Source organism: Cyanistes caeruleus, chromosome 12 (genome assembly GCF_971803275.1).
Source record: "Cyanistes caeruleus chromosome 12, bCyaCae1.hap1.1, whole genome shotgun sequence".
NCBI lineage: Eukaryota > Metazoa > Chordata > Aves > Passeriformes > Paridae > Cyanistes > Cyanistes caeruleus.
Window position 1 is genome coordinate 10,805,607 of NC_141712.1, and position 25,332 is coordinate 10,830,938.

Here is a 25,332-nt window from a genome sequence, read left to right on the forward strand (position 1 = left end):
GTAAAAGCTCACTTGCATTACATCGAAGGCATTATTAGGCTTACCTTAGAAACAAGGCTTGCTCTGTAGGCAGCAAGTGCCTTCAGGTATTCTTTTTTGGCAGCTTCAGTTTTTCTTTTATACACCTATTAAAAAAGACCACAATTTCACCAACTTCAACTATTAAGATATTTTTGCCAGAATGCTCTGAAAATCACTTGCAAAGAAACAAAAAAAAAGGCCAAAAGGCCTGAAAACATCCTACTGTTAGATGTCCTTTTTCTTCCCTGAAAGTTCTAAATATTTTTGCAGGTGGTTACAGGCTTTCAGGTCTACTTGCTGGACTTGCACTACAATTTATGTTGATTATCAGGAATAACAAAAGGCTGCTATTTGACATCAGTATGAGCAGCCAGCTGATTGACAAGACTACTTATGCACTCTTTCCTTCCCCAGAAAACAGTATTTTATTGATTCCAAGTAGCAGTGATATTAGAATATTGAGTATTTGAGATGCCAAAATGTAGCAGAAGTAGTCTAGAATAGTAAAATACACATGTGCATTTTTTTTTCAAAACAAATATTTGAATTACATATAAAAAAATCTGTACACCTTTAAAAAAGGTGGATCAAAGAGCTTGGACTTTCCCCAGAGCCAGAATGAGAGAATCCCACTGAGTTAAACAAGAACAGTTAGGCAAAAATGACTAAATCTGTATTTTTAATCATCAGTAATGTTCACCTTTAAATCATGTTCATTATCATCTGTTAGATCAGACTAAAAGTTTCTAAATGTATTTCAGAAACAAATACCATTAATCTCTTGCCAAAAGGTGTCCTGTCTGGGAATTCATTCTCCCATAGAAGCTTCTATTAACTGGGAACAGGCAAACAAAGGATGTTTTTTAACCCACTTCAATCCATGTGCAGCAGTTCCATGTGTATAGAAAGAAGAATAACCCTCAAGGAAGTACAAAACTCATCACTCTGTACCAAGTTGGAGTTGGAGATAGCATTTCACACACAACATTGTAATGAGACTCAGAGGATTGGCTTCAAAGGTTAGAAATCAACACGCTTTGTAACAAATTCATAAGGCAGATCAAAGGAAATGGTAAATATGCTGTACCTTCCTCTTTGCTAACTTATTAATAGGAAACAAGGGCTTTGAAATAGAAATCATCAAAAGATGGTTTTAAGAGGACTCTAGGACACTATAACCTGAGCTCTTTTACAAACTGCCCTTTAAAATTTAAAGACAAATACAGCCATTTAACACTACCTGTTGGCTCTTACAAAAAAATAATTTTTAGATGCCAGGTTTTCAGCAAGTTCAAAACTCTATGCAGCTCTACAGAGGGAGAGTTCTACATCAGCAAGTAGCATGGTCTGCTCAGAGCAGAGGTAAGAGGATTTTTTTACAAGGATTACTATATTTTCTTGTGAGACAGCCCTGCACTGATTACCTGTTTTTGTTCTTCTCCTAAACTGTCCCACATAGATGCCACTATTTTTGAAACATCTCCAAATGTAGCGTTCGGGTTCTGTCCTTTAATTGCAGCTTGTGTGTCCCTGAAGAAAAGGGCATATGCTGACACTGGCTTTTGTGGCTCATTGGGGTCTTTCTTTTTCTTCTTCTTTGGAGTCTTGGGCTTCTTGCCAGAATCTGGGGCAGCTCTTTTTTCTCCAGTAGCCTAAGAAACAGTAAGAACAAGAACAGTCAATAAATGCCTGAAATAAGTCAGATAAATTGCAAAAAAATTATTGACAGTCAGTCACAATAATATTATATGGATAAAGCTATTGTGTGGGCAATACTTGGGAGAGTCCTGTTGTGCAGGCCCTTCTCTCTACCAGAAAGTACTTAGATAATCTTATTGGATCTACTGGAACTAAATGCATGAGTAGCTACTACTCATTTTAAGCACAGCTCTGAGAGCCACATCTTATGAGCTTGACCTGGAAAAGGACACCCCAATGGTAATTTGTATTTAAAAAAATTAAGATTTAATTCATAGCATATTTTGAAGAGGCAGTCTTTCCATTTTCCATTGGCCATTTTCCATTAAGATAAAATCTCAGCAGTTGTCTCAAAAGGCAAAAGCTTGGAGGCATTTCCCAATTCCAAGGCTTAGACTGGCAATTTAGACATGGGCCAGAGGTTAAAAATCCCACCCTTCAGGCAAAAAGCAGCTAGGGGATCAAGTGGCTCTAAATATGTAAATATGTATCATACCTCTATGATAGTAATTTACTTTGATATTTTGAGGACCCTCTACAATAAGTTTTCCACATGTATAACTTTCATCAACTTAATGAGAAAACCCTTCATGGAACAGTCTTAAATTAGGCCTTTTACGTATACTGCTATAACAACATTTGTACTTCATTTGGTCAATATTTTTTTCCTTTTATAGGAGATTTATTTAAACAAAAAAGTTTTATAAGTTTTAAAGTTCAAACTTCAGTTAGAAGAAAGCTTCTTTTACTTCTCCCTAAACATATTTATGCTTTACATGACTCCAGGATACCAAAAATGACAAAACTGTCCAAAACTGATGCCTAAAGAGATTCAATAAATCTGAAAACCTGAGCCAAATTATACAAAAAAAATAAATAAAAATAGATACATATGCCTATTCTTAGGTTTATTATTATGGGGGCAGTATGGAAATTTCTTAAGTAAAGGAGGTAATTAGCAAATTAATCATATTTCACTTTCCCATAACATTTGTATTTTAAATGACCACATTGCAGCTGAGCTGATACTGCCCCATCCATGAAAATACCGCGTGAGGATGTGTGAAGCGTGCTCACTGCAGCACATGGAATAACTTACCCTGTTTGATTCATCTGCATCTTCTTCATTGATAGAGCTAGATGGGGAAGGAGTGGCTGATTTACTTGCAGGAGGGGAGGGAGAAGTGTGTGGCAAATTAGTGCCTCCTAAATTTAGCCCCAGCTGCGCACTCAGCTGAGACTGGTTAATGGTGGTGAGCTGAGACGGAGGCATAATTCCCGAATGAGCAGCATCAGTCATATGGACAATAGATCTCATAATCAGAGAGTGATCCTGGCGGTACTGGGAAACTTGTGTGTGACTCTGATCCTAGAAGAGATGGAAATGTTGGTTAGATGTCAGCAGTTACCCTGCAGCAGTATCAGGTGAAGTTGTTTGCACAGGCTTACAGAACCAACACTGTCAACATGCAGTTCACTTCCTTTCTTTTTAATGTATTAAATATATTTTTAATAAATTAAGTGCAGCAACAGTAACTGTAATTGCCCCAGACTTCACTTTCCCTCCAAATGGGGCTCATTGTTTTGGTTTTTTGACTAAGAATTGCATTTCTCTATTTTTAAACATTTGTTTTCTTGATGTAGTGAGAAATACCATACCAATAGGGAAACAGGATGTCTGAGGATTCAGGAAAACATTGTCAATGAGGAGACACAAACTATTGTCAGAAAGTAAACAAAATTGGGGCAGGATGAGGGGATATATGGAAAGAGAGAAAAGCATCTTCCTTTACTGGCTTTCAGTTATTCTTGGCCATTAGAAGTAACAGCAGTAGGTATAAACCAGTCCTGTCTGAGTGGGATTTTAAAACTGTTTTGAACACAGAACACTGCCCTGCCAGGTCTGGAGTGCATTCACTGCAGCAGGCTGGAGAACCAGCCCAGTAATCCTAAACACTCCTAAAGATCCCTCTTGGCAAGTACCACATAAAACTGCACATTTTAATCTTTAATCCAACAATCAAATGTGTGGAAGTAGCAATCAATATACAAATCACTGACTTTGTTTTTCTTGTTTCCACAATCCAGAAACACAAGTGCTTGACTGGTTTAGTTTCTACTTTTTCTTGAGGGCACAAACCGTGTCCCCTACATCTGCACAACATTTACCACATTTGTAAATAAAAAGAAGCAATACCCTGAAGGTAAAGGCAGCTGCAATCTGCCTATGAAAACTAATTTTTTTTCTTTGACCACACACAGATCAATACACAATGAAGGAAGATGTAAACAGAAAAGAAGATTTTTTAAAAAGTTAATAAGAGAATAAATAGCTCACAAATTGATTCAGCAACCTGATTAATCTACAGTCATTGTTTGAGCAGCCAGAAACATGAGAAATAAATTAGATTTTGAAAACTCTTTCATTATTAATAAGCCACGTTGCAATTAGTAGCAGGTGCAATGATCCTTAATGAAATGATACAGAACAAAACAGCAATTGTGGGAGCCCACTGGATTTCCACAACAGAGTCTGACCTTCCTGGTGCTCTCTTATTAAGTATGGATAAGTACAAACCAGTTTTCAAAAATCTGTGTCAGCATAAAGATAAAAGTTTGGCCCAAATGACTTTCCCTTACTTTTTATAACTCTGCCCTCAACAGAGGCAGTGGTTCTATGCTCCTGCAAGCCTTTCCTTGGCTGGGACAAGGGTGGCCATACAAAGAAGCAACACGTGTTAGAGAAGATGCACACCCTGCCTCATGTATCTTTATACACAAATACTGCAGCTCACTGCTTCCCTACGGCAGTAAATCATATTAATTCCGAATTTGACATTCATGTCTCTTTCTGCTGGAGTTTATACAGTAAAAACAAACCCTTCTTTAGCAGAAAAGAACACGTGGTGGTGCAGCTGGGTCCAGTACGGATCAAGCTGACCTCACAAGCTCATGATTGCACCAGGGCTCACCCTCATTTTCCCCATGCTTCCCCAGACCTTGCCAGCTTGGCTCATCTTCCATACCATACCACCCTGCTTTTCCTACTTCTTAAATGCTTTTAATATTTTCAGTAAAGGACTGTAGTTCCTTAGAGATGAGTGTGTGTGCCAAAAGTGGAGCACTTGATACAGAAAGATCAAAACATCAGACTTATTGGCTGAAATACCCATTTGCTTCAGGGCACCTTTCTGTGAAAATTTACTGCTGTTAACTACAGGGTCATTTTGATTGTGACTTGTATTGGCAGTGGCATCTGGAAGTCATTCAAAGTCTTTTGTGAAACGATATCACTCTCTGCCTATTACTCCAATCATTTTAGCTTACAGACGTTACTTTATTGCATGAAGGAAAAACTCTGCTGTATTTTCAGCAAAGCTGAAGATCATCAGAATAACATTCTCTCATAAAAACTAACTTTCTTCATTATTGTGCAGACAGTACTTTCTTAGAGGTGTTCTACTCCTAAAAGCCTTGCTTTTGTTCTCCCTTTATTGATACACAATACAGGCCTTTCTGGACTTTACACTGAGGCAACAAAATGTGATGACATGGGTTACAAACCATTTACTCCAAGTCTTGTCATTTTGCTTGCATCTATGATTTTATTGAGACTAAATTCTCTTGACTTGCACTGACCCAGAATCTAATTTTATACACAAGCCCATGAATTCTTAACTGTCCCTTTTTCTGATACTATTTGATGCTTGTGTGGGTTTTCTGCATCCACTTACTTAATTTCAGTTTTTCTTTTCTGTATCTTTTCCTGATTTCTTTAGCCTGTTTTTTTTTTCCTTTTTTCCAATCTTAAGAGCTTCTAGGAATGGCAACAACAATATTTTGACCATTTAGAACTAAATTGATAAGACATATTATATGAAAGAAAATATTTCATATAATATCCAATCCCTTATTAGTAGTATTATATGTGTATATGAAAACAAAAAACAACGTATTTTCTGCACTTTCACAAAACTTTTTAAGTTATATGGCTGATCAATATTAAAAAAAGAAAGGAACAAGTTTTTTATTTTTTGCTCTGTGGTACAGTGCTGTGGTACCTATACAAGAGCATTCAGCCAAAGAAGTATATGCCATTTTTTTATGTGTACAGTGATTTGGAAAGAAGGCAGGGAGGCTAGTTCATAGCAATATTAAAGTCCATGGCATTTTTCTATAGCTCCTGAGCAAACAAAAGTCTTCTAAGAAGGGAGCTAAAATCAAGAAAACAAAACTTCCGTCAATTATCTTTACTCTTATTTTTTCCCTAATACTACCAAAGGCCAATACCAAACTGAAAGGATCAGTAGCCTTTCATTATGCTTGAGATGTTTATCAAAGAAATGTTTAACAATGAAAATCATCTGATATCAGAATCACACATGGAAATACAAGTGCACTGAAGCACCCACATGACATCCTAATTATGTTACTATATGAAAATTGAAAAGCTCAATATCCAAAAATAATCCACTGAGAATACTGGGAGAATTTTAGAGAATATCACAAGCTCTTTTACATAAACTTAACCCGAAGTAAATGTGGTACACGCGTATTAAAAGCATTCCAGATTTCTGTAACATTAAGCAAAAACAAGAGATCAGTTCTGACAAAAATTCATTAACTTCTCAAGCAAACAGTATCAAGATTTGATTAAACCTGATCTGCTTTACAGCCTTAGATTGAAGTTAGGCAAAACCTGGTGATCTTAAGTCAGGCAAAGCTCAACCACTGGTTTACTCAGCATGACAATCAAACAAGGACATAATGTAAGAAACCAAAACCAAAAAATAACTTGTCTAATTCCTCTGCAGACTGAAATGGCTTGGACTCAGATCAATCTGCTGCCATCCTACATGAGTGCTAACAAACCCCTCAGGTACAGAGACATTTATTGAGGGGAACACTGGCCACCTCTGGCTCTTCAGTGACAGGGCGAGGGGAAACACCTCTAAACTGGGAGCAAGGGGGCTTGGATAAGGTAATGGGGAGCAATTCTTTAATGTGATGAAGCCTTGTCAGAGAAGCTCAAGGCCAGGGAATATGTAAACTCTCACACTTAAATTTATACACTTTTATCAAAGGTGTTTTTCAATGTACCACGGAGTATTAACTGAAAAAATTATATTAATAAAAAATAGTGTGTTCTTCTGTTAGCAACTCATTAAACATCCAGTACTTAGTATAGCTTGTAATAGAGTTAGTATTTATTCTGACAGATAAATGCATCCAGCCATTACATTGAGAGATGTCCTAATTTCCACTTACTTACCTTGCATTTTAACAATCATTTCTATACAGTAATTCTATCCTGAATTCCTACCCTGATATAATTTTAATCTCTGGGAACATTCAACAAGACATTTAAAAATATAACTAGGAAATTACTTTTCAGAACATTTTTGAGCAATACTGAAGTCTTGATTAAAATCAATGTCTACAGACTTCCATCATTTAAATATGCAATATCTCCAGTGAAACTCTGGCCATGTGAGGACAGATGGAAGTGCCCCATGGAAGTGCCTACAGGAGGATGTAGGGCTGGGATCTGACCCCACACTCCATGAGATAGTTTAAGGGAATTGAGAAATTTGCCAACCAATATAACTAAGGAATAACTAAGCAAAACCCAACATTTATGGTTATGTTCACTGTGCCCTGGTTTCAGAAGTTGACTTAAACTATTATACATTCAATTGTCTGAAGAATTAATCACTGTCAATGTAACATAAGCTGATGCAATATTTCAAAGGATGTATTTAAGTTGAAGCAAATGCACTGCAATGTAAAGAGTGAAATCCTCAGTTGTCTCTCACTGTAAATTACTTCCTTTACTTTTAGTCAAGTCAGCATATCTCTAGAAGAAATCCTCAATATTCTTTTTCTCCACAAGTAAAGCATAGATAAAAGAATCCATTAATCTAAATTTTTTACAGGATTGGACTTCACTGCCAATCAAAACAAATCAAACTAACAGGATGCTTTTCTCTGTCAGAGATTAAACCCTTACTTAAGAGAATACAAAACAGTTGCACTTGGTCCTGCCACCACTGAAGAAGTGTCCTTCCTCTCCCCTCCATACACACCATCATCACTAATAGAGCTATCAAACTGCAGTTATCAGGAGATTCTACATTCTTTTCTCTGTCAGTGAAAAAAACTCCCATGTTCCACTTCATGTCTCTGTAGAAAAGAATACCTTACCTAATTTCATTCCCAAAAAAAGTGTACAAGAAACAGTACATGTCAATTCGTAAAAAGAAAAAAATATGTCTTCATCTGGATCTAAGAGACAGGTTGGTGACAAGAAGTTCACACACATTCTATTGCCTGGAGAACATGAAGAACATGCCATTTTTTGTCTGTGTGCCCATCCAATCCCTCTACTCTCTTCTGTTCACACATAAATCACAGAAGAGGCATGAAAAGAAAAAAAAAAAAATCAAGAACAAAACCTAAACCAAATGAACCTGAGGGCCCACTGATTTGGTCCTTAAAACAGAGCAATTTATTTTGGGGGTCATCAGGGGTTACTGTGGGGGTCATACAAGACAGGTATTCTCAAAACCAAGTCACTCATTTGTGGCACCATTTCTTGTTGTTATACAACATGCTGCACAACTCAGTGCATATATATATATATACTGCATGTATCATGGAACCTGGCAGTGCAAAGTATCAGTTTTGGTCCTGCCTACCCCAGGCCTGAAATTGTGCCCCTTTTGTGTTTTTGCATAGGCACCCGGGTTGTTTCCAACAGCGATTTCACCTCTGAGCACTTGTTTAAGGCACATCCTGCAAATGTCATTAATGCTTTCCTTGCACCACTGACAGGGGTGGGAAGTGCAATGTGAGACCAGCAAAGCACAGGTGAAAACCTCTTCTGGGAAGCGCTCAGGGCTTGGGCAGCAGGAGCACAGTGACAGCAGGCAGTGCAGCACCACCTCAGGGGTGTGATTCCAGACAGGAAGGTGGCAGGGACAGGGCCAACCACCCAGGTACCTGCCAGACCAACACAACTCCAGGTGCCAGGACTCACTACCTCTGCCACATGGTGCTGTGGCCTCTGCTGGAAGCAGTCATTCACAGTACGCTCAGCTGTGGATCTCTAACCAAACATTGTGTTAAATGGTGAAGATATATGCAAAGCTCACAGCAAGGTCAAAATCACACAACCACCAAATTAAGAAACAAATCTTTTCCCTGAAAAGCTTATAATTATTTATTCAAATTCAAATTCTTACTGGAGATGTCCCACCACCCTATCCTGGAGTGTTTTCTCTTTGGGAACTCTGTTCTTACCCAGTTACTTTCCTCAGAGCCTGCAGATTCTTCACAGGATCCCCAGCCCAGGCCAAAGGGGTCACACCTCTTGGTTGCCTCATTTGCTATCAAGTCCTGCTCTTGCAGACAAGGACAGGCTGGTCACAGCCCTCCACCCACCCACAGAGGCTGCTGCTGCTGTTTTAGCACCACCTAATTGACAACTTCTTTATACTTTAATTTTACACCATTTTGTAGAGGCATTTTAAAACAGACTCTCCACTCTCTTCCTCCCAAGCTTCTACCATACTTTAAAGCATATTGAATCACACTCCTCTTGGACAAGGCACCCAACAGCATGATCACAATACATGTGTGACTCAGATCACAGATCTGGGCTCTGATCTGATGAGTCTCTTGGCATCAGGAGCTTCTCTCCAAATTAGCAGTACAAGCTTAGGTCTGCTGTATGCAAACAGTGACGACACATTGCAAACAAATCCTGGATAGTTGAAATTAAGTCCCAGAACGTCAGATAAACGCTGTTAGCAGTTTTGTTACAACCTCCACAACTCAGGTGCTTGAGCTCCCAAATCAAAGGCAGACTTCAAAGGTCCTTACTATGTAGTGGAAGGTGCATAATGAAGGAGTGTGGGGAGAGAGTGTGAGGGAGCATGACAACTAACAAACATTATCAAAGGTAACAAGAATTGTGCAAGGAATTGCAGAGGGACAGACTCACGGGTTACACAGCATTTTTATGTTTAAAAATTGCTACAAGTGTTGGTAGCTGTGTTCAGGGACAGGGCTTTGGGGGGGATTTTTTCTTCTCCATTTCTTTATTTACTTATTGTTGGCTTCTAAAGTAAATCAGAAAAGTAGGTCTCATTATGATTTGCATTACCAGACCCAGGTATGTTTTTCTTCCAGCTACCAGAGTAATTCAAAACTCTAGAGACATTTCTTTAACACTCACAAACTCAAAGTGGAAGCTGAGTATTGGGTAAGCTGTCCAATGGGAAACATAAGTGGTAACAGCAGAGAATAGCAGAAATTTCAAAGGAAGTTTTCAAATTACCTGAGTGAGGGTGGCTGGACCCAACTAAACATTTTCCAGGTACAGCACATCCAGACCAACTGCAGCTGGTCTCATTCAGCTGGCTTATGAAAACAGCACCTGATTTTAAACTCAGGAGGCAGAATAGCTTAAAGCCATGGCTTAATGCACAGTTGGTGTCCACAGCCATATACATCTGAGTTCCTTCTGAGCTCAGTTCTTGGGAATATCAGACACTCAGCTTCCACTCCAATTCCTGACAGCTTTCCCAGTGAGCAATATCCTTTCCTCCAGATTTATATGGCACCTCACAATATTTTCTGGAGCTGGTGGATCTTGATTTAGGTATTATTATTATAAAATAGTCACAGTCTCTTTTCCCAGACTGTTCTGCCAATGTTACTGTGCTTCTCTTCTTTTATGCAGGAGTCCCTCATGACCTCAATAGGCAATAACCTACCTGTTTCAATTTTTACTGTTTTTTAGTATAGTTTAGTACCTGCAGTTCAGACAGGTGTCTTTGGCAAGTACTGCCACTTTAATTCCTATGGACAGGTCCTTTCTAGCAGTTACTATCTGTGGCCTATTTTTAAGATCAGCAGAAGACATTTCCCTCTCTCATTAGCAGGGGGCCCATTCATTGGCCTGTACCAATGAGCAATGAGAAAAGAGTATGTCTCAGAAAAATGACTGTATCATCCACACTGAATTACAATGTCACTGAGGATATGAAAATCTTCACACTATTATTTAGCAGGCCAGCACCATCTTCCCATCAGGCCAAAGGCACAGCATGCAGCCCCTGTGCCAGAGCCGCTGCTGCCTCCAGGGCTCTCAGCCCATCACCCACCTGCCCCAGGGCCCTTCAGCTGGGCACCCACGTGCTCTGAAAGGTAACTGCAAAGCGCCCAACTACCTCATCAGGTATAGAATAAAATCTTTAACTGCACACCAAACAAAAAGAAATGACTCTGTAAAGACTTGGGAGTCCACCTGCAAAGCACCCAGCTCTGAGCTGCATCATAGCCCAGCTGGGAGCAGCCACCAGAGCTGCCAAATGATCCAAAGGTCTCGTTTTCCAAAGTGTCCCTCTTGTTCTGCACATGGCCAAATGTCACTGCTCGGAGCCGCCCAAGCATCCTTTAATTCAGGGCTGCTTGAGATTAATTTGTCCTGGTACCACAAATTACGAAAACCAGCGGCAATAGCAGCTGCCATTTCTGCTGGGAAAGGCCAATACAAACCAGAATAACACTGCTGATTTAATGCCCAAGCTTAGCAACTCAGCACAGAAATCCAAGAAAAAACAGAAGACAATCTCTTTTTGTAGTAAGAGCAATTGCTACTTCTATATACTAATACCTAGAAACTTGTGAAATTTGTTGTACATTTTGTATCGAAGATGACAATAAACACATTCATAACAATAACAAGGGCTTGTTTTAATAAACCATTCCAGGCGTTAAACACATTAATGACCCATGAAATAACTGTTTCATCTGCAACAACATTAAACAATGTTGTTATAACATTTTATTAATTGAAAACCTACTCTATTCTCTCCAGATAGGAGATTACTGACTCTCTTACTAGAAGAGAGATGTAGAAATAAGTTCCTTTGTAAAGGAAAATTAACCATATAAATGAGAGGCACCTAGTCAGGTGAGTAGTGAAATAACTATCTTTTGCCAATTTCAAAGCCACGTTTTTAGCTTTTAGTCTTCCAATCTTATGTTAATATATTCACTTAAAGTTCATTACTAATTTGGGAATTTAAACTACTAAAAAGAGATTTCAAGCTGTAAGTAAAAGGCACCACTGTTCTGAAACATTAATAATATCTCTACTGTATGCAGCTTTAATAAGCTCAAATTTGCACCTCATCTCCTTAAAGCCACATTCTTGAGATGTTTATTTTAAAAGCAAAAGTCACCATTGTGTCTTTGATTTGAGCACAGTGCCACTCCTAAGGAGTAATATAATTAAAGATGAGCATATTCCACTATGAATTAAACTTATCTGTGCAGAATCCTGTCTGCACTGGCAGCACTGCAACAATTAGAAAATATAAACAGGCTCAAATCTTCATCAAATAGGAAACACATTTTCTCTAGCAGTATAAGTAATGTAGTGAGCAATATATGTAAAACTATCAGTCTGTTTTTCTAACAATTGTACGTTTTTGAATAAAAAAAAATCAGACTGCAAAAAGACAATTATTTTACTGTCTGTTTCTTAGATATCAGAAAGAGAATTTTGAAATTCATCAAAGCTAACCTTCTGTTATGTACAACAGGCTAAGCTGAAAAGAATGTTAACAAGTTCAATTTTCATTCAATCAGCACTACTGCTCTCTGAAATGTTTCATTGCAGGAAAGAAATAAAAATAATCTATATGGTAATTATGAGGATGAATCCCCCAGTAACTTTCAGCTACATGAAAGGTCAGTTCTATTCAAGATATTTTATCAGTCCCCTGCACATACTCCTGTCCTGTCATTTTAAATCTGAACAGCATTTTATTTTCCCATTTACAGCTACCTGCAGAATTAAGTACTTAAGCCAAATAAGAAAAAAAAAAAAAAAAAAGAAAAAAAAAAATGTTGAATGCTGGCAAAGGCTATAATAGCATGGAGATAAATCGTTCAGCTGCTCTCTCTCAAGCCTCTGGGGCTGCAGATTTTTCTTCTCCTGGTGCACTGTGGGTATTCAAAACTTGTTCAACATGATTTCATTTCATTTCAGGCACTGCCTGAGAAAACTAAATTACAGAATCAATCATACAGAAGGTCAGAGTGAGACTTCATTACAAGTATTGCATGCTTGCATGAATATCTTTCATTTATGACTGACCCAATATGTCACAATAGCTGTCTAGTAAAAATAATCCACTTTCTGAAATTGATGTACTACTGATGTCAATGCTACTCAGCAGGCTGGGCAGATTAGAGAGAGGTGTTAAAAAAAGGAACCCTCAGGAGCAAAACTTGTAGTTTTATAGAATTGCCATATTTTGCAGATTAAAATAATTTTTTATGGGCAGCTCAACAGAAAACAGCATTAATATAAAATATTGGGGGCTGATTTTTAATGAGGATATTGCTGTTGATTTCTGCTTATTTATATTCAAGTATTTATAGGGATAATATTTGCATCATGTAAATCCACACATTCTTTGAAGTCAGATGTACATCAACACTCCATTTTTCAGTGACTCCTTTTTGAACATCAGAATTTTATTTGCATGTTATTAAAATATTAAAATTAATCAAACTGCCTCTGTTTTATCTCCTCTTTTTGTTGTCTGTTTTTAAATGTTAAAAAATGCTGTAAAGATAAATGTGTTGTTTGTTGCCAATAATAATGAAGTTAATCAGCATTGTGACAAATTGTGATTCTTTCCATAGTACAAGTATCATAACAGCATAAACAATGGTTAACTCACCAATATAATCTTCAGTAATTGATTGCTAGGTCATGTTTATGCTGAGAATAAATATATAGATATCTTTCTTGTACCATGAATTTTCAATATAATTTCATATATTTTCAATATAATAGTACAAAAAGAATATGTTAAGTCTTTTTTCTTTTTTTTTTGTTTTCCATGTGTGTGTCTTTCTGTGAGTAATATTTGAGATACTTGCAGAAGCATTATGTGGTACCTAGCCAACTCCATACCCTAAGGGAGACATAGGAAAACCTTGACATAACCTATTTTTAACCATGCCTCTGGCGATTCTGCATTCAAGTTTATAGGTGAACATGTCAGGTAGTACATAGAAAAAAGCCAAAGACACACAGTATTAATCATAATTCTGTCCAAGCCCATTTTATTTTTTCAACATTTGTGATTTAAAATCTCATGACATTTCTTCAAGGTGAAATTCTTCTACCAGGCTTTGCAACAGGGTCGGACTACATTTACCTAAATTAAATATTGCTTACAGTAAAGCTCTCTAATGCTTCACGAGATAAGCAATAAACTCAATGCAGTTAATATTAAAATAATTCAAGTTTGTATTTAGCTCAAGAAGCTTTAGTGATTAGCAGTACACCATTAATACAGCATTTAAATAAGACTGTCCCAGTATCGCTGGATAAGAACATTGCTCTGTAAGTGTATACGAACATCATAATTATTTTACAACCCCATCTTTAGTTCTTTCAGATATAGTAAATTCAATTGACCATGAAATGAAATTTCATAGTCAAAATGCCTCCTTTACATTTTTTTATTGCTGCAATAAAGTTTTTATAGCTCCAAGGCTAGGTAATTCATGAAATGTCTAATTTAAAGATGAATTCTAATATTATTAATAAATATTTACCAGTTTAATAAAGTGCACATTTTCTACATAAAATATGATATAATGTTTTCATTTTTTATTTTTGAAATACAGATTAACTGCTGGAAAATGTGACTACTAAAGAGAGCTATGTGAGTGCAGGAGAAAGCTATGCAAGGACCCTCTGTTAATGTTTTTAAACTTCCCAAAGCTACCTAGCATTTATGAGCAGAAGAGAAAAGGACTACTGACTAGAGTACAATGGCAGGGGCCACTCCATCTCACAGCATGAAACAAATCAAGCAGTTGTGGGGAAGGTCTGACACACAAACCTCCCTCTGTGGCTCCTCCATATCAAATCACACAATTCCTCATCAATTCTCTGCAGCAAAACTGTAGCACACAAGTTCCCAATCCATAGCTTTGACCTGGAAATCATCCTGAAAAATGCCTCTGGACTACTGGGGTAAGAAGGCAGGATCTTCTCTACATCTTCTCACTGACCTATATAGGAACAAACCTTTACCAATGGAGTCAGTGTAAACTGTGCCATTAATTTCTACATTGCACAGTCAAGGGAAAGGCAAAGGTGTGAAGCCTCCCATTCAGCACCAGGAGAGGTGAGTGAAGAAATACATAATCTGGAGGCTTCTTCTGGCTGGAACTGTTAAGGTGACAGCATTTATTCATGGAAGAATCACATTCAGTGAAGGGTAGCAAAATTAAAGGGTAAAACTGGGTCAGGTGCCAAACCACTCGATAACGTTGAGGGGATACTTGGACACATAACACAACACTAATAGAGCCCACAATATTTTCTGACCAAGTTTCACTGTATTCAGTGCACACATGCTCCATGGCTTTTGTTTTCATGCTCAACATTCCCATTGCTCTGGCTTTATCTGATCTTCTTTCATAAGTTACCCAATAGGTACAGTGCAAAATGAGATCTAAAAGAAATACCATATCCTTCAAGGCCTGTTTTAGGCAGTGCTTCTTTTGGATCCACAGAATGACTGAATTTTGCACCTCTTAAGTAGTGAGCAGCTTGTAGTTCACTCTGCATTAGTGCTAGCTACTCTTCATGACCTCTAAAGAAATATTAAAATTTGCAATGAAGTCAGCAGCCTGTAGAATTACAGAAAAATATTTACTGCCTGTTGGTTTGTAAATCTTCAATTAATTTTCACTTGCCAAAATAATAAAAAAGAAATCACAACATAAGAACACAACCTTTATTACAGTCCAGCAATAAATATGTCTTTTCACTATGCCAAGTTCAGCAATAGGTCCTATATAAAAGAGCTAATCAGAAAAAAATATAGTTGATGTAAAATATCTGTTCAAGCTAAACATTCACTCGCTCTGCAATATGCAACACAGAAACTAATTCAAATTGTAAGCACCGAGTTTAAAATGCTGAGTAGGATAAACTGGCTCACAGCTGTGTCTCATGGCTGGCAGTATGAATGTTACTGCACAAAACTCTCAGAAACCCACTCTGGAGATCCCCCTGAGCCCAAAGGGAAACACTGCAACAACATGGGCCCTGCCCCGTGCACCTCCCTTGGAGACTGCAGCCCTACAGCGTGTTTAGGTTCTGGAGGAAACTCCACACATCCCTGCTTTTGATTGTTCTAATTAACTCTGGAATTAACTTCACAGTCCCCATCACTCAGCTCTTGCACACCCAGATCATGCCTTCCTATTCTTGAGGGCTCAGACACAGCCATGGAAGAGAAGACCACCCTGCCCCAGCCTCTGTGGCCAGCAAGAGCACTGGACACAACAAAGTCTTTTTATGGCCCTTATATTTCTGAGTACTGTCAAGGTAATACATCCCTATCACTTCTATTTTGAGTTTTTTTTAAAAAAAAATTAATTCCCTTTTGTCAAGATTTAGCTCATGGAATATACAGGACATAGGGAAGTGCTGCTTTTTTCCTGCTGCCATACTCTCCCTGGCTCCTCTTAGCTACTCTCAATCCTGCACTCTCAAAATATCCTGATTGATGTCAGATGTGGGTCCTACACTTCAAATACAGACAAACAATTAATTTTAAATGCTGTAGTTCACCCTGGCCAACACTATGGTCTTTCAATTCTTGATGCCAGTGCCAACTGCATAACACATTTTTGAACTTTAGGAGCACTGGGGATGCACATCATGCCAATGGATATGGGCTTCCAAGTCCATTCCCAAAATGAAAATCCTGTGTTTGTAAAGCCTGACTGCTTCTGCACATGAGATCTGCTCACAAACAGTATAGCATTGCACTGTGCATTAACAAATATGTTTATCTTGCTGAATCCACCAGTATTTAACCCTTACCCGTTTGGCAACTGCCTTAGGGGACTAACAGCAAATCATTGTTTGCTGTGTAACAAGGCGTGTGTCATCGCTCACACAGAACATGCCTGTAACATGTCACAGAGCACCAGCAAATGCTTGGTCAGGCACCCAAAAAAACACACAGATCTGTGAAAACTGAGAGATGGCACAGATCTACACGTGACAGACACCATTAGGCAATGGGAACACACCAAGAGCCAGACCTACCATATGCAATCCATTGCTGTGGATGACGCCGTCCTGCTCCACGAGATTCCGGGATATTGTAATAGAGGGAAGATCCAAGCTCTGGGGGGGAAACTGAGGCGTAAATTCATTTCCTTGTGCAGGCAGCTGGTCACCAAGGCCCTGAAAGGGGAGCAGTATATCTGCCATGCCCAGTGCAGGGTCTGACTCGGGCGGGGGAGTAATGGGTGGGATTTCAAACTCCTCGTCCCCAAGGCTCGGCGTATGGAACGTCTGCTGGAAAAGGACAGGAGAAGGCAAATGGTGTTAGGGCACACAGGGCTCACCAATCACCTCCACACCTGCAGTCCAAATCTTGGTTTGTTCTCAAATGCAAACTCTATAACCAACCACATTTTTAAATTTCATATGCTGAATGGATCTGTGGATCATTCTGATTAAAGATTTAAGTCTCATTATCATATGGCTTAAATGGAGTATCAGTATTAACAGTTTTTTAATGTGTACTTAATTAGCAACATCTGTCTGTTGTTAGTCCGAATATCAGCTACATTGGATTTGGCTGTACAACAAACTGCCACTTTATTGATATGTTAGTAAAATAGCACAAACAGCTTACATTACTCTCACGCTTCATAAAACACCGACAATTTCGGAGCACACACACAAAAAGAATTCATCACTGACCATTTCACATCTTTTGTTTGCTTTTATCTACTAATAAATGCAAAATACTATCATTCTTTATTTCTTTTCCATCCCCAAAATACAGTGAAGCCTTTTAAACACAGGTTGTAATTTGGAGGAGAGATGTATGAAAGCGTGAGGGTGATTACAGCAGCTTCCAGGGCTTTCTGAAGCAAGCCAGCTTTGTTTGAACAGTAGGTTTGTTATGAACTAAACACCTGTTAAGATGCCTTGAGCAAAACATTTACTGCCAGTTATCTTCAGGGTTTGTGCATGTTTGTACGTGTGCATGTGTCTGTCAAAGATAATTTTTATTCAGAGTCTGTATCTGGCTTCAACATGGCTGACTTTTATTTGGGAAACAAATGAGCTACGCTTATTCAAATTTTTTGAGAGTTAAATGAACTTTCATGTATTATTTCAGGTCCACTGCTACTTAATAATAGAAATTCAGTGCTTGAAATTAGGCCATTTTAAATGTACCCAAATCAGAACTGCCTTGATCAAATTGGGCAGTTGGCAATCCTAAAATAGGCACTCTTGTCTTGTTCTGGACATGCAAGGCTGCTCTGGGATTTGTTTGTTTGCATTAGTTCAGGATTCAGGTTGGGGTGGGAGGGAGAATTGTTTTATGTATTAATTACATTGTTTGAAAGAGTGACTTAATGCCAGTTAATTTAAAAATGATAAGTTCAGTGAAAGATCTCATTAACTGCTGCAAATTGTCATCCTTCAAACTGTTAATGATGATATAAATTAATAACCGCTTGAGAGAAGATGGAAACTGAAACACAAGAAAAACCTTTGCTTGCATATAGAACCTGTCAGCTGTCATTATTGGTCTCACACCAGAAATGATGGGGTCCCAGATTGCTGCAGTCTGCAGCACCATCAGAGTCTGCTGAGACTGTGCCCATCTCGCTCCAACTGCGAGGCTGTAACTTAATTCTGGATGTGAAGCCTGGGCCTGGATTAGGGAGATGTTTGACTTCCCCACTGCTATATTACAAAAGGTGTGAATTTTTCTTCTCATGGACCCCGTGCTTCACAAACACAAAGGATGGATTGGCCAGGAGAAGTGGTTGGCTAATGAACATAACCCTATGGCTGCATTTGCAGTTATTTTGGCACTAATGTGGTCTAGTAACAGATGCAACTGTAATTTGTGACTCATTTGCTACCCCATTACTGCTTAATGAAATCTAACATATCACATTAACAATACGGATAAACACTCATTCTTGATATGTGGCATTTGGCTGTTTTCATTACCACTGTAATTAACACTTGAAATATTATTTCAATAAATATTTAAGGTGCTTTAAAATGAGTCGTAGTAATCATGACATAGAGACAGAAAACGTAAAGCAAATGTGTGGCTTCTAAGCCTGAATGTGCTCTAGGATTACACTCTTCAGGCATTATTTACAGAAATAAAGTGGGATTCTAGCTCAGCAGTGCTCAGGCCCAAAATAATACCGAGAAAGCTACATTCATGTTAATGCAAAACCACTATAATTAAATACATTGTAATGCAGTAATTGCAAAGTAAGGTTCACGCTTTAATACGAGCAGTAACACTTAATCATATTTTTATTCCTTGTTCAAGCAAAAGGGTTCAGTGCAATCAGTATTATTATAGTACATTTGAACCTTCCTTTACTTGACATATTTATGAGATATTAGTAATTATAAGTACTGGATCTTTTTTCTCCATCTAACAGCATAATTCCAGGACAGCTGCAGAAATATGTAATGCAGATAGATAATAATACAATCTTTTACTTAGCAAAGTAGCATTCATCTTAATACTTATAGCTTAATACTTATAGCTACTAATGGAAGAGTAAATTGATGAATACCCTAACAATTTTAAATCTGAATTTAATTCTAAGTGTATAATTTATCCAAATACGCATATATCTTTAAAAAAAACCCAAACAAACCAAAAATGAAACATAAAACAGACATAAGACTGAGAATAAAATAGATGTAATCTAAGAAGAAAGCAAGCTCCTTAGTGAAGTAGCCTCAAATCCAAATCACTGGGCTATTCAGTCTATAAAAAGAGCCTGAATAGTATGCAATTTGGGACTGCAGAAAGGTGGTGTTATGACCAAAAGATGGTATAACATTTGTGAGATTTATCTTACCAATCACATTTTTAAAAGTTATTAACTTTTCAAATATTTATATCTTACACATATATTCAAAAAAACCCCAAAAACCTGTGTGCATGGTTAAATGCCATCTGTACTGAAATGTTCAAAACATTTGTTCCTTTTGATAAAAATGCAAATCTGGAGAACTGTTGTATCAACATATAACAGCCAATGTCTGACACGGTGAATTATCACAGCTGGAATTAAATTGTCTCTGAACAGCTGCTGGCAGCAGAGCTTTCATCAATGTTTGATTCAAATGTAGGAAAGAAATTCTACAGAAAGAAACATCATGTTGTCATTACAGATGGGGTTTGTGTTCATTATCACAAATAACACTGGAGCTAGTGCCAAACAATATTCCCTTATCTAAGCAGTCTTGCTGGGTAAAAAGAGATGGTGACCATTGTATAAATGATTCATAAAATCCTACCCTTAATTCCAACCTTCATATTTATTGTTACACCTTTCTGCTTATTTTCTCTGAGGTCACTGTTTTAGAAGTGCACAGGAACACCTGTGACTGAGTCCCCACTTACAACACAAAAATCAGGGCTGCCTGGTTTTCTACCCTTTCCTCATGTTGGGAAGGTCATTTAGGACATGCACCCTATAAGAACAGTTCTTGTTCTTGTTCTGCTGTGCACGTACTAGACAGTGCATGGAGTGAGAGCTTGGGTTTCAAGGATGAGCAAAGCTAGTTTCTGTCTGGACTTGGGGTGAGGATTAGTGAGCTGATAGTCTTTTAACTGGTTATAAGGTGGCCCCACCTAGCAGATACATGGAGCCTGGAGTTCCCACATTCTCCTGTTTCCATTCTCAAAGGCATCAAATACATCATGTCCACAACCTAGCCTAGCCTCTGGGTTTGTTCTGGACCCTGGATTCAGAAGATTCCTTGATGTAGCACATATTATTCAGGCAAGAGAGCTGGCTTTGGTTTTCCATCTTGTATGAGTATTAAGAATCCAAATTAAACCATTTGTATCTATAACAAAAATTAGAACATTAGCTAGTAATGACTATTACTAAGCTTGCTTTCAAAGTGTACACCTACTGTGCCTTTTATTTGTTTCCTTCTGTTCATAATTTTTTTCCATACATAAAGCAGATTTGTTTCTATTGACATGCTATGTAAGTAACAGCCTTATGGACAGCTAAATTGACTAGTAATGGAGAGCTGTCAGGTTATTTTCTTTCTCATTAAAGTCTTTATTTTGTGCTCCATAAAACACACAGAAATTCAGCACTTCACTCTTCATCCATTCAAAGTCTGTTAAATTATCACCGCAAACAGCAGAATATGAGCATAGATAAAAAATAAAAACATCTACCTCATTTGCAGCAAGAAATGCATTATTTGCCTCTGCCATGTTCATGTAGTTGTTATTGTTTCCAAACTGAAAGAAAAATAAATATTTGGATTTAATATATGCCATGATAAACTTTTCTTTACCCCATTGCTGGCATAGAAAAGGTTGGGGGAAGGAAAAAAAAAAAATAACAAAACCAAAACAACAAACAGATTAAAAGTATTTGCAGATGTTTCTTTGAAGTCAGAACTCTATTGGATTCAACATTATTACTATTATTATTATTATTATTGTTGTTGTTGTTGTTATCACATACTCCGCATCCCCCAGTCTTTACAAGGAAGATTTCCATGTGTATCTCTCCAACTTTTTTTGCCCATGTAGCAAAGCCACCCCAGAGACCTGAAAGTGACTTTGGAAATTAAGAACCCGTTAGGAAGAGACTCCCAGGAAAGACATTTCTACTCTCCTACATCTTTTCTGGTGCACATTATAATATTTCTGCCGTGATCCTGACCCGGAGGATTGCTACAGCCAGAATTAGCTGCTGTATTCTAAGTACACTTGGCTTCAAAGAGCTGAAGGCCAGAATGGGAATCTGCAATGCTGTTCCTGAAGTCCCACGCTTTCCACAAAACTGAAAAGCCAAACAATCCCCCTTTGTTTATCTTTCCCTTCAGTGGAGTTCCCACTCTCCCAGTGAACCTTAACCCCAAAACATTTTGCAAATCAGAGGAACTGTCTGACACTGAGACACCAAGATGTGCCCACTACCCCCTTGCTCCCACCAAGGTGCAACTCTCATGATCACAAGGGATTTCCTTCGATGCCAGTCATTTCCTCCAAATTCTCAAGTATGAGCATTTGTTGAGAAAAATAGGTACTTTTACTTCTACAGCCCAAAGGTAAACAACAAAGTGATTATCAGCGTAATACTGTGCCTCATGCCCTCGAACAGCACTTGCAAAGGCACGTAGGTTGGTAACCAGTCCTGGACATGTTCCCAGAGGAGGGAGGTACCCAAAGTCTTTGCTTCAAGGGGCAGACACCAGGTGTGTCATGCAGCTCCAGTAAAACACACGCACATGGCTCCTGCAGGCACAGAGCGCGGTGCAAGGCAGGGCGCTAAGCGAGGGAAAAGCCCCAGCGCTGTCCCTACCACATCACTGCTGCTAAAGCCACACTGAGCATTCCTCCCTTAACTCCCATTTTGCTAGTTTTATAAAACAAATTCTTTTAGGAAGGGTTTGTTTTATCTTGTCTTGCCAGATCTTGGTGGACCTGCAGCCCCTCCTCAGCCCCACAACAGCAAACACTCCCGACACAGCATAAGCTCTGCAACCAGCGTGTGGGGATGGGTGACCGTGCACTTGCACAGGTTGTTCTTCCCAAGCAAGAAACTCTGCTGTGCTTTCTGGGCAGCTGAACCTGTCCTGAAAGGAAAACCACTTTGCTTCAGCTCAATTTGCTACAGCTGCACCTGGTGCCTGACTGTTTTTAGCAGTAAAACATTTCAGACTCTCCAGTCTCTCACTGGAGGGACCAGTGATCCTTTCAAGAAAGGCTCTTTCCTTAGAAACTCAAACATTCACTACTGGCAATAAGACAACGCTAAAAGGAGATTTAAAAAAAATAAAAAAGAAAGCCTTGTGTACCTGATGGATTGTCAGATTGACTAAATAGGACATCAACAAAATTAGGAGACAATCACAGGGGAGGGAAGGAATACAAAATGAGATCCCTCATTCTGAAGTAACAAATTCCATTTGTGTACTTATCATTCTGAATCTTTCAACCTATAACACATGTTAAGCAACAGAGGCCTTAGCACAATATGTAGGCTGCCTCATAGCTATTAAAACTCTGTTATCCCCGGCTATGCAGATACTCAAGTAATGTCATCCATTTTTTAAAAGCCCAGATGTCACCCATGTTTGGAGATTAAAAAATTCAAGTAAAATTGCACATTCAAATGACTGTTTTGGCACATACGGATGTGTGTGTGGATTTGTTGCACAAAGACACTACTTCAGCTCAACAGTGCGATCGACAGGATAGAATTTTTCATGTCAGTTAGTGGCAAACTAAGAATGATTTACATGAAAAACTCAAATGGCTCGAATAGAGCTGTTCTTTCTACAGTAACAAAGAAAAAAAAAATAAAAAGAATTCAAGTTTTCAAAGGATACCTTAGGGAAAAGGTACACCAGGGTAAGCATTGCTCTAACACTAGATAAATAAATGGGAACAAACCTTACCCTATTTTAAAGACCTTAGCATCCTAAGGGCTTCAGTGCCTCAAAACAGAAATGTGGCTGATTTTTTTCCTTGAATAGTAAAATTCTACATTGTTTTGATGTACATATTTTGCTCACAGCACAGCTACTGCTTTCTGATTTCCAGGGTGGTTTTCTTCTTTTTTGTTTTATTAAAGTAAAACAAAGGGGAAAGTGACAATTTAATTCTCCATTTTATTAAGACTGTGGAAGCAAATGATATAAAAAAGAATGTCAAAGCTAAAAATTACAGGTATATCTCCTTCAAGACATTTTGTTCTTAGGCTATAATGTTTAAGACCCCATTGTGTGTGACTCAAGCAATGATGTCAGAAACTGGAATATTTCAGCTTTTGTTAGTATGGATCACAACAAATATTCTTTACATTTATTTTTTCTCTCTGAACTAAAAATCCATTGAGGGCACATAACAATTATCAGTGAGTATTTCTAAGATTAAACTTCCATATTATCTAATGGTACCTATAACAACAAAAGAAAATAAAATGGTTATTATCTTAAGGACCTAAACAATTCAAAAAACAAATTAAGCTTAGAGTGAAATAAGAACTGGGTTAGAAATCCTCTTCTGAACAGTTAGTCTGCGAATGTAATTACTGAAGAAACTACAGCTAATCAGCTGTGAATTGTATCCATTAATTAGTATTTGCCCTGGAGAAATGAGAAAAATCAGTAACAATGTTAACACTGCAATGCACTGATGAGTACTGAAACACAGGGCCCTCAGCATTTAGTCAAGCAGGTGGCTCCAATGGTCCAAGTAATTTAAAAAGCTCTCACCTGAAGTGCAGAGCTGGAATTACAAAGCACTTCTTGCATATCTTTGTATCTATATAAGGCTATAATTAATGGCTTTTAATTTAGAAACACTTTGTGATCAGCTGGGAACAGTGATAAATCATTCTAAATAGAACAACGGGTTCTTGCCTATTTTAGTAAAATAATTTTTTGTGAAAAGACTCTTGTTGCAGACAATATTTTTCTCCATTTATGTTCTTCAGGAACCATTGCTCTGATCCCTCATAAACAGCTCAGAGCATTGTTATAGTTGACAGCAGAGATTCAAATTAAAGAGGAGACCCAGCAATTTGGCCTGCCCAGAGACCCTCACCTATCAGGTTTCCATGGGACAGAAGAGTAAGATGCAGCACCTAGTCCAGCTGTCCTTTGTTTTGGGATAGTGTTGGGATGCTTTGCAAAGAACTTTGCCAGAGCAATTAGCAAGGTTTTGCATAAACTTTTTCACCTAAAGAACTCAGAGCACCCATGCTCTGTAACTAGGAAAGAATAAAATGTCTCCAGATTCCTTTGGCAACACATACCATTGCATTACAAAGCACAATTTTTTCCCTTTGGTTTCAGTTCAAACTCTCTCTTCAGTTTTGATGAACACACTAAGTGGGAGTACCCGGCTGACTGCCACCACCAACCCATGGAAACCACATCTGCCCATTTCAGGAAATGAACCACACACAAACAAAGCCTCTTCTGAACTTGCTGTGAATCACAGCTTCCATTCTTCGTGCAAATCACTGCATCAAAACTATAACAGTTCAGTCCCCTACTCTTGTGTGTTGGAAGGGCACCCGAATCTTGGCCCTGTTGAAATCCCTCTGGACAGACATGAAGACTGGAATGAGAGTGGATGTTTGGTTTACTGATGCCTTGTATAAAGCATGTGCAGAAAACTCATTCGTTCTAAAATAGCTGGCTGAAGCTTTTCTCCTCTCTTTGACTGCCAGACCTGAAGCCAAACACCTGGTCTTACTCAGCTTCTCTAGCAAGGGTGTATATTTGTAATGCAAAGGGGAAATTCATGCCCTCTCCTTCCTCAACATGTGCCCTAATGAAGACTCAATCATCTCCTGACCAGCATTGGGAACGTAAAAACTGTATCACTGCCACACTTCTCCAAAGCGTGTGTTTTCTGGGACCAAACCTCTGGGGCCAAATGTTAGGCTATCTGTTTGCAAATCAAGGGAAAAGCCACTTGGAACTGCCACAGC

At 38.3% G+C, this 25,332-nt stretch overlaps 1 protein-coding gene across 3 annotated transcripts in view; it reads right to left on the reverse strand.

Annotated features, from left to right (window-relative positions):
* Positions 1-25,332, reverse strand: part of TOX3 (TOX high mobility group box family member 3) — a 73,245-nt gene that overhangs the window by 3,519 nt on the left and 44,394 nt on the right. The window contains exons 2-6 of one of the 3 annotated variants that reach the window (XM_086847594.1): positions 21,051-21,116; positions 16,889-17,143; positions 2,819-3,088; positions 1,446-1,673; positions 45-125 (exon numbers count right to left, since the gene is read on the reverse strand). In XM_086847594.1, coding sequence (XP_086703720.1) covers positions 45-125; positions 1,446-1,673; positions 2,819-3,088; positions 16,889-17,143; positions 21,051-21,116 — 900 coding nt within the window. The remainder of the gene's footprint in view (positions 1-44; positions 126-1,445; positions 1,674-2,818; positions 3,089-16,888; positions 17,144-21,050; positions 21,117-25,332) is intronic. The other 2 variants (XM_086847595.1, XM_086847596.1) reach the window with 2 other exon arrangements.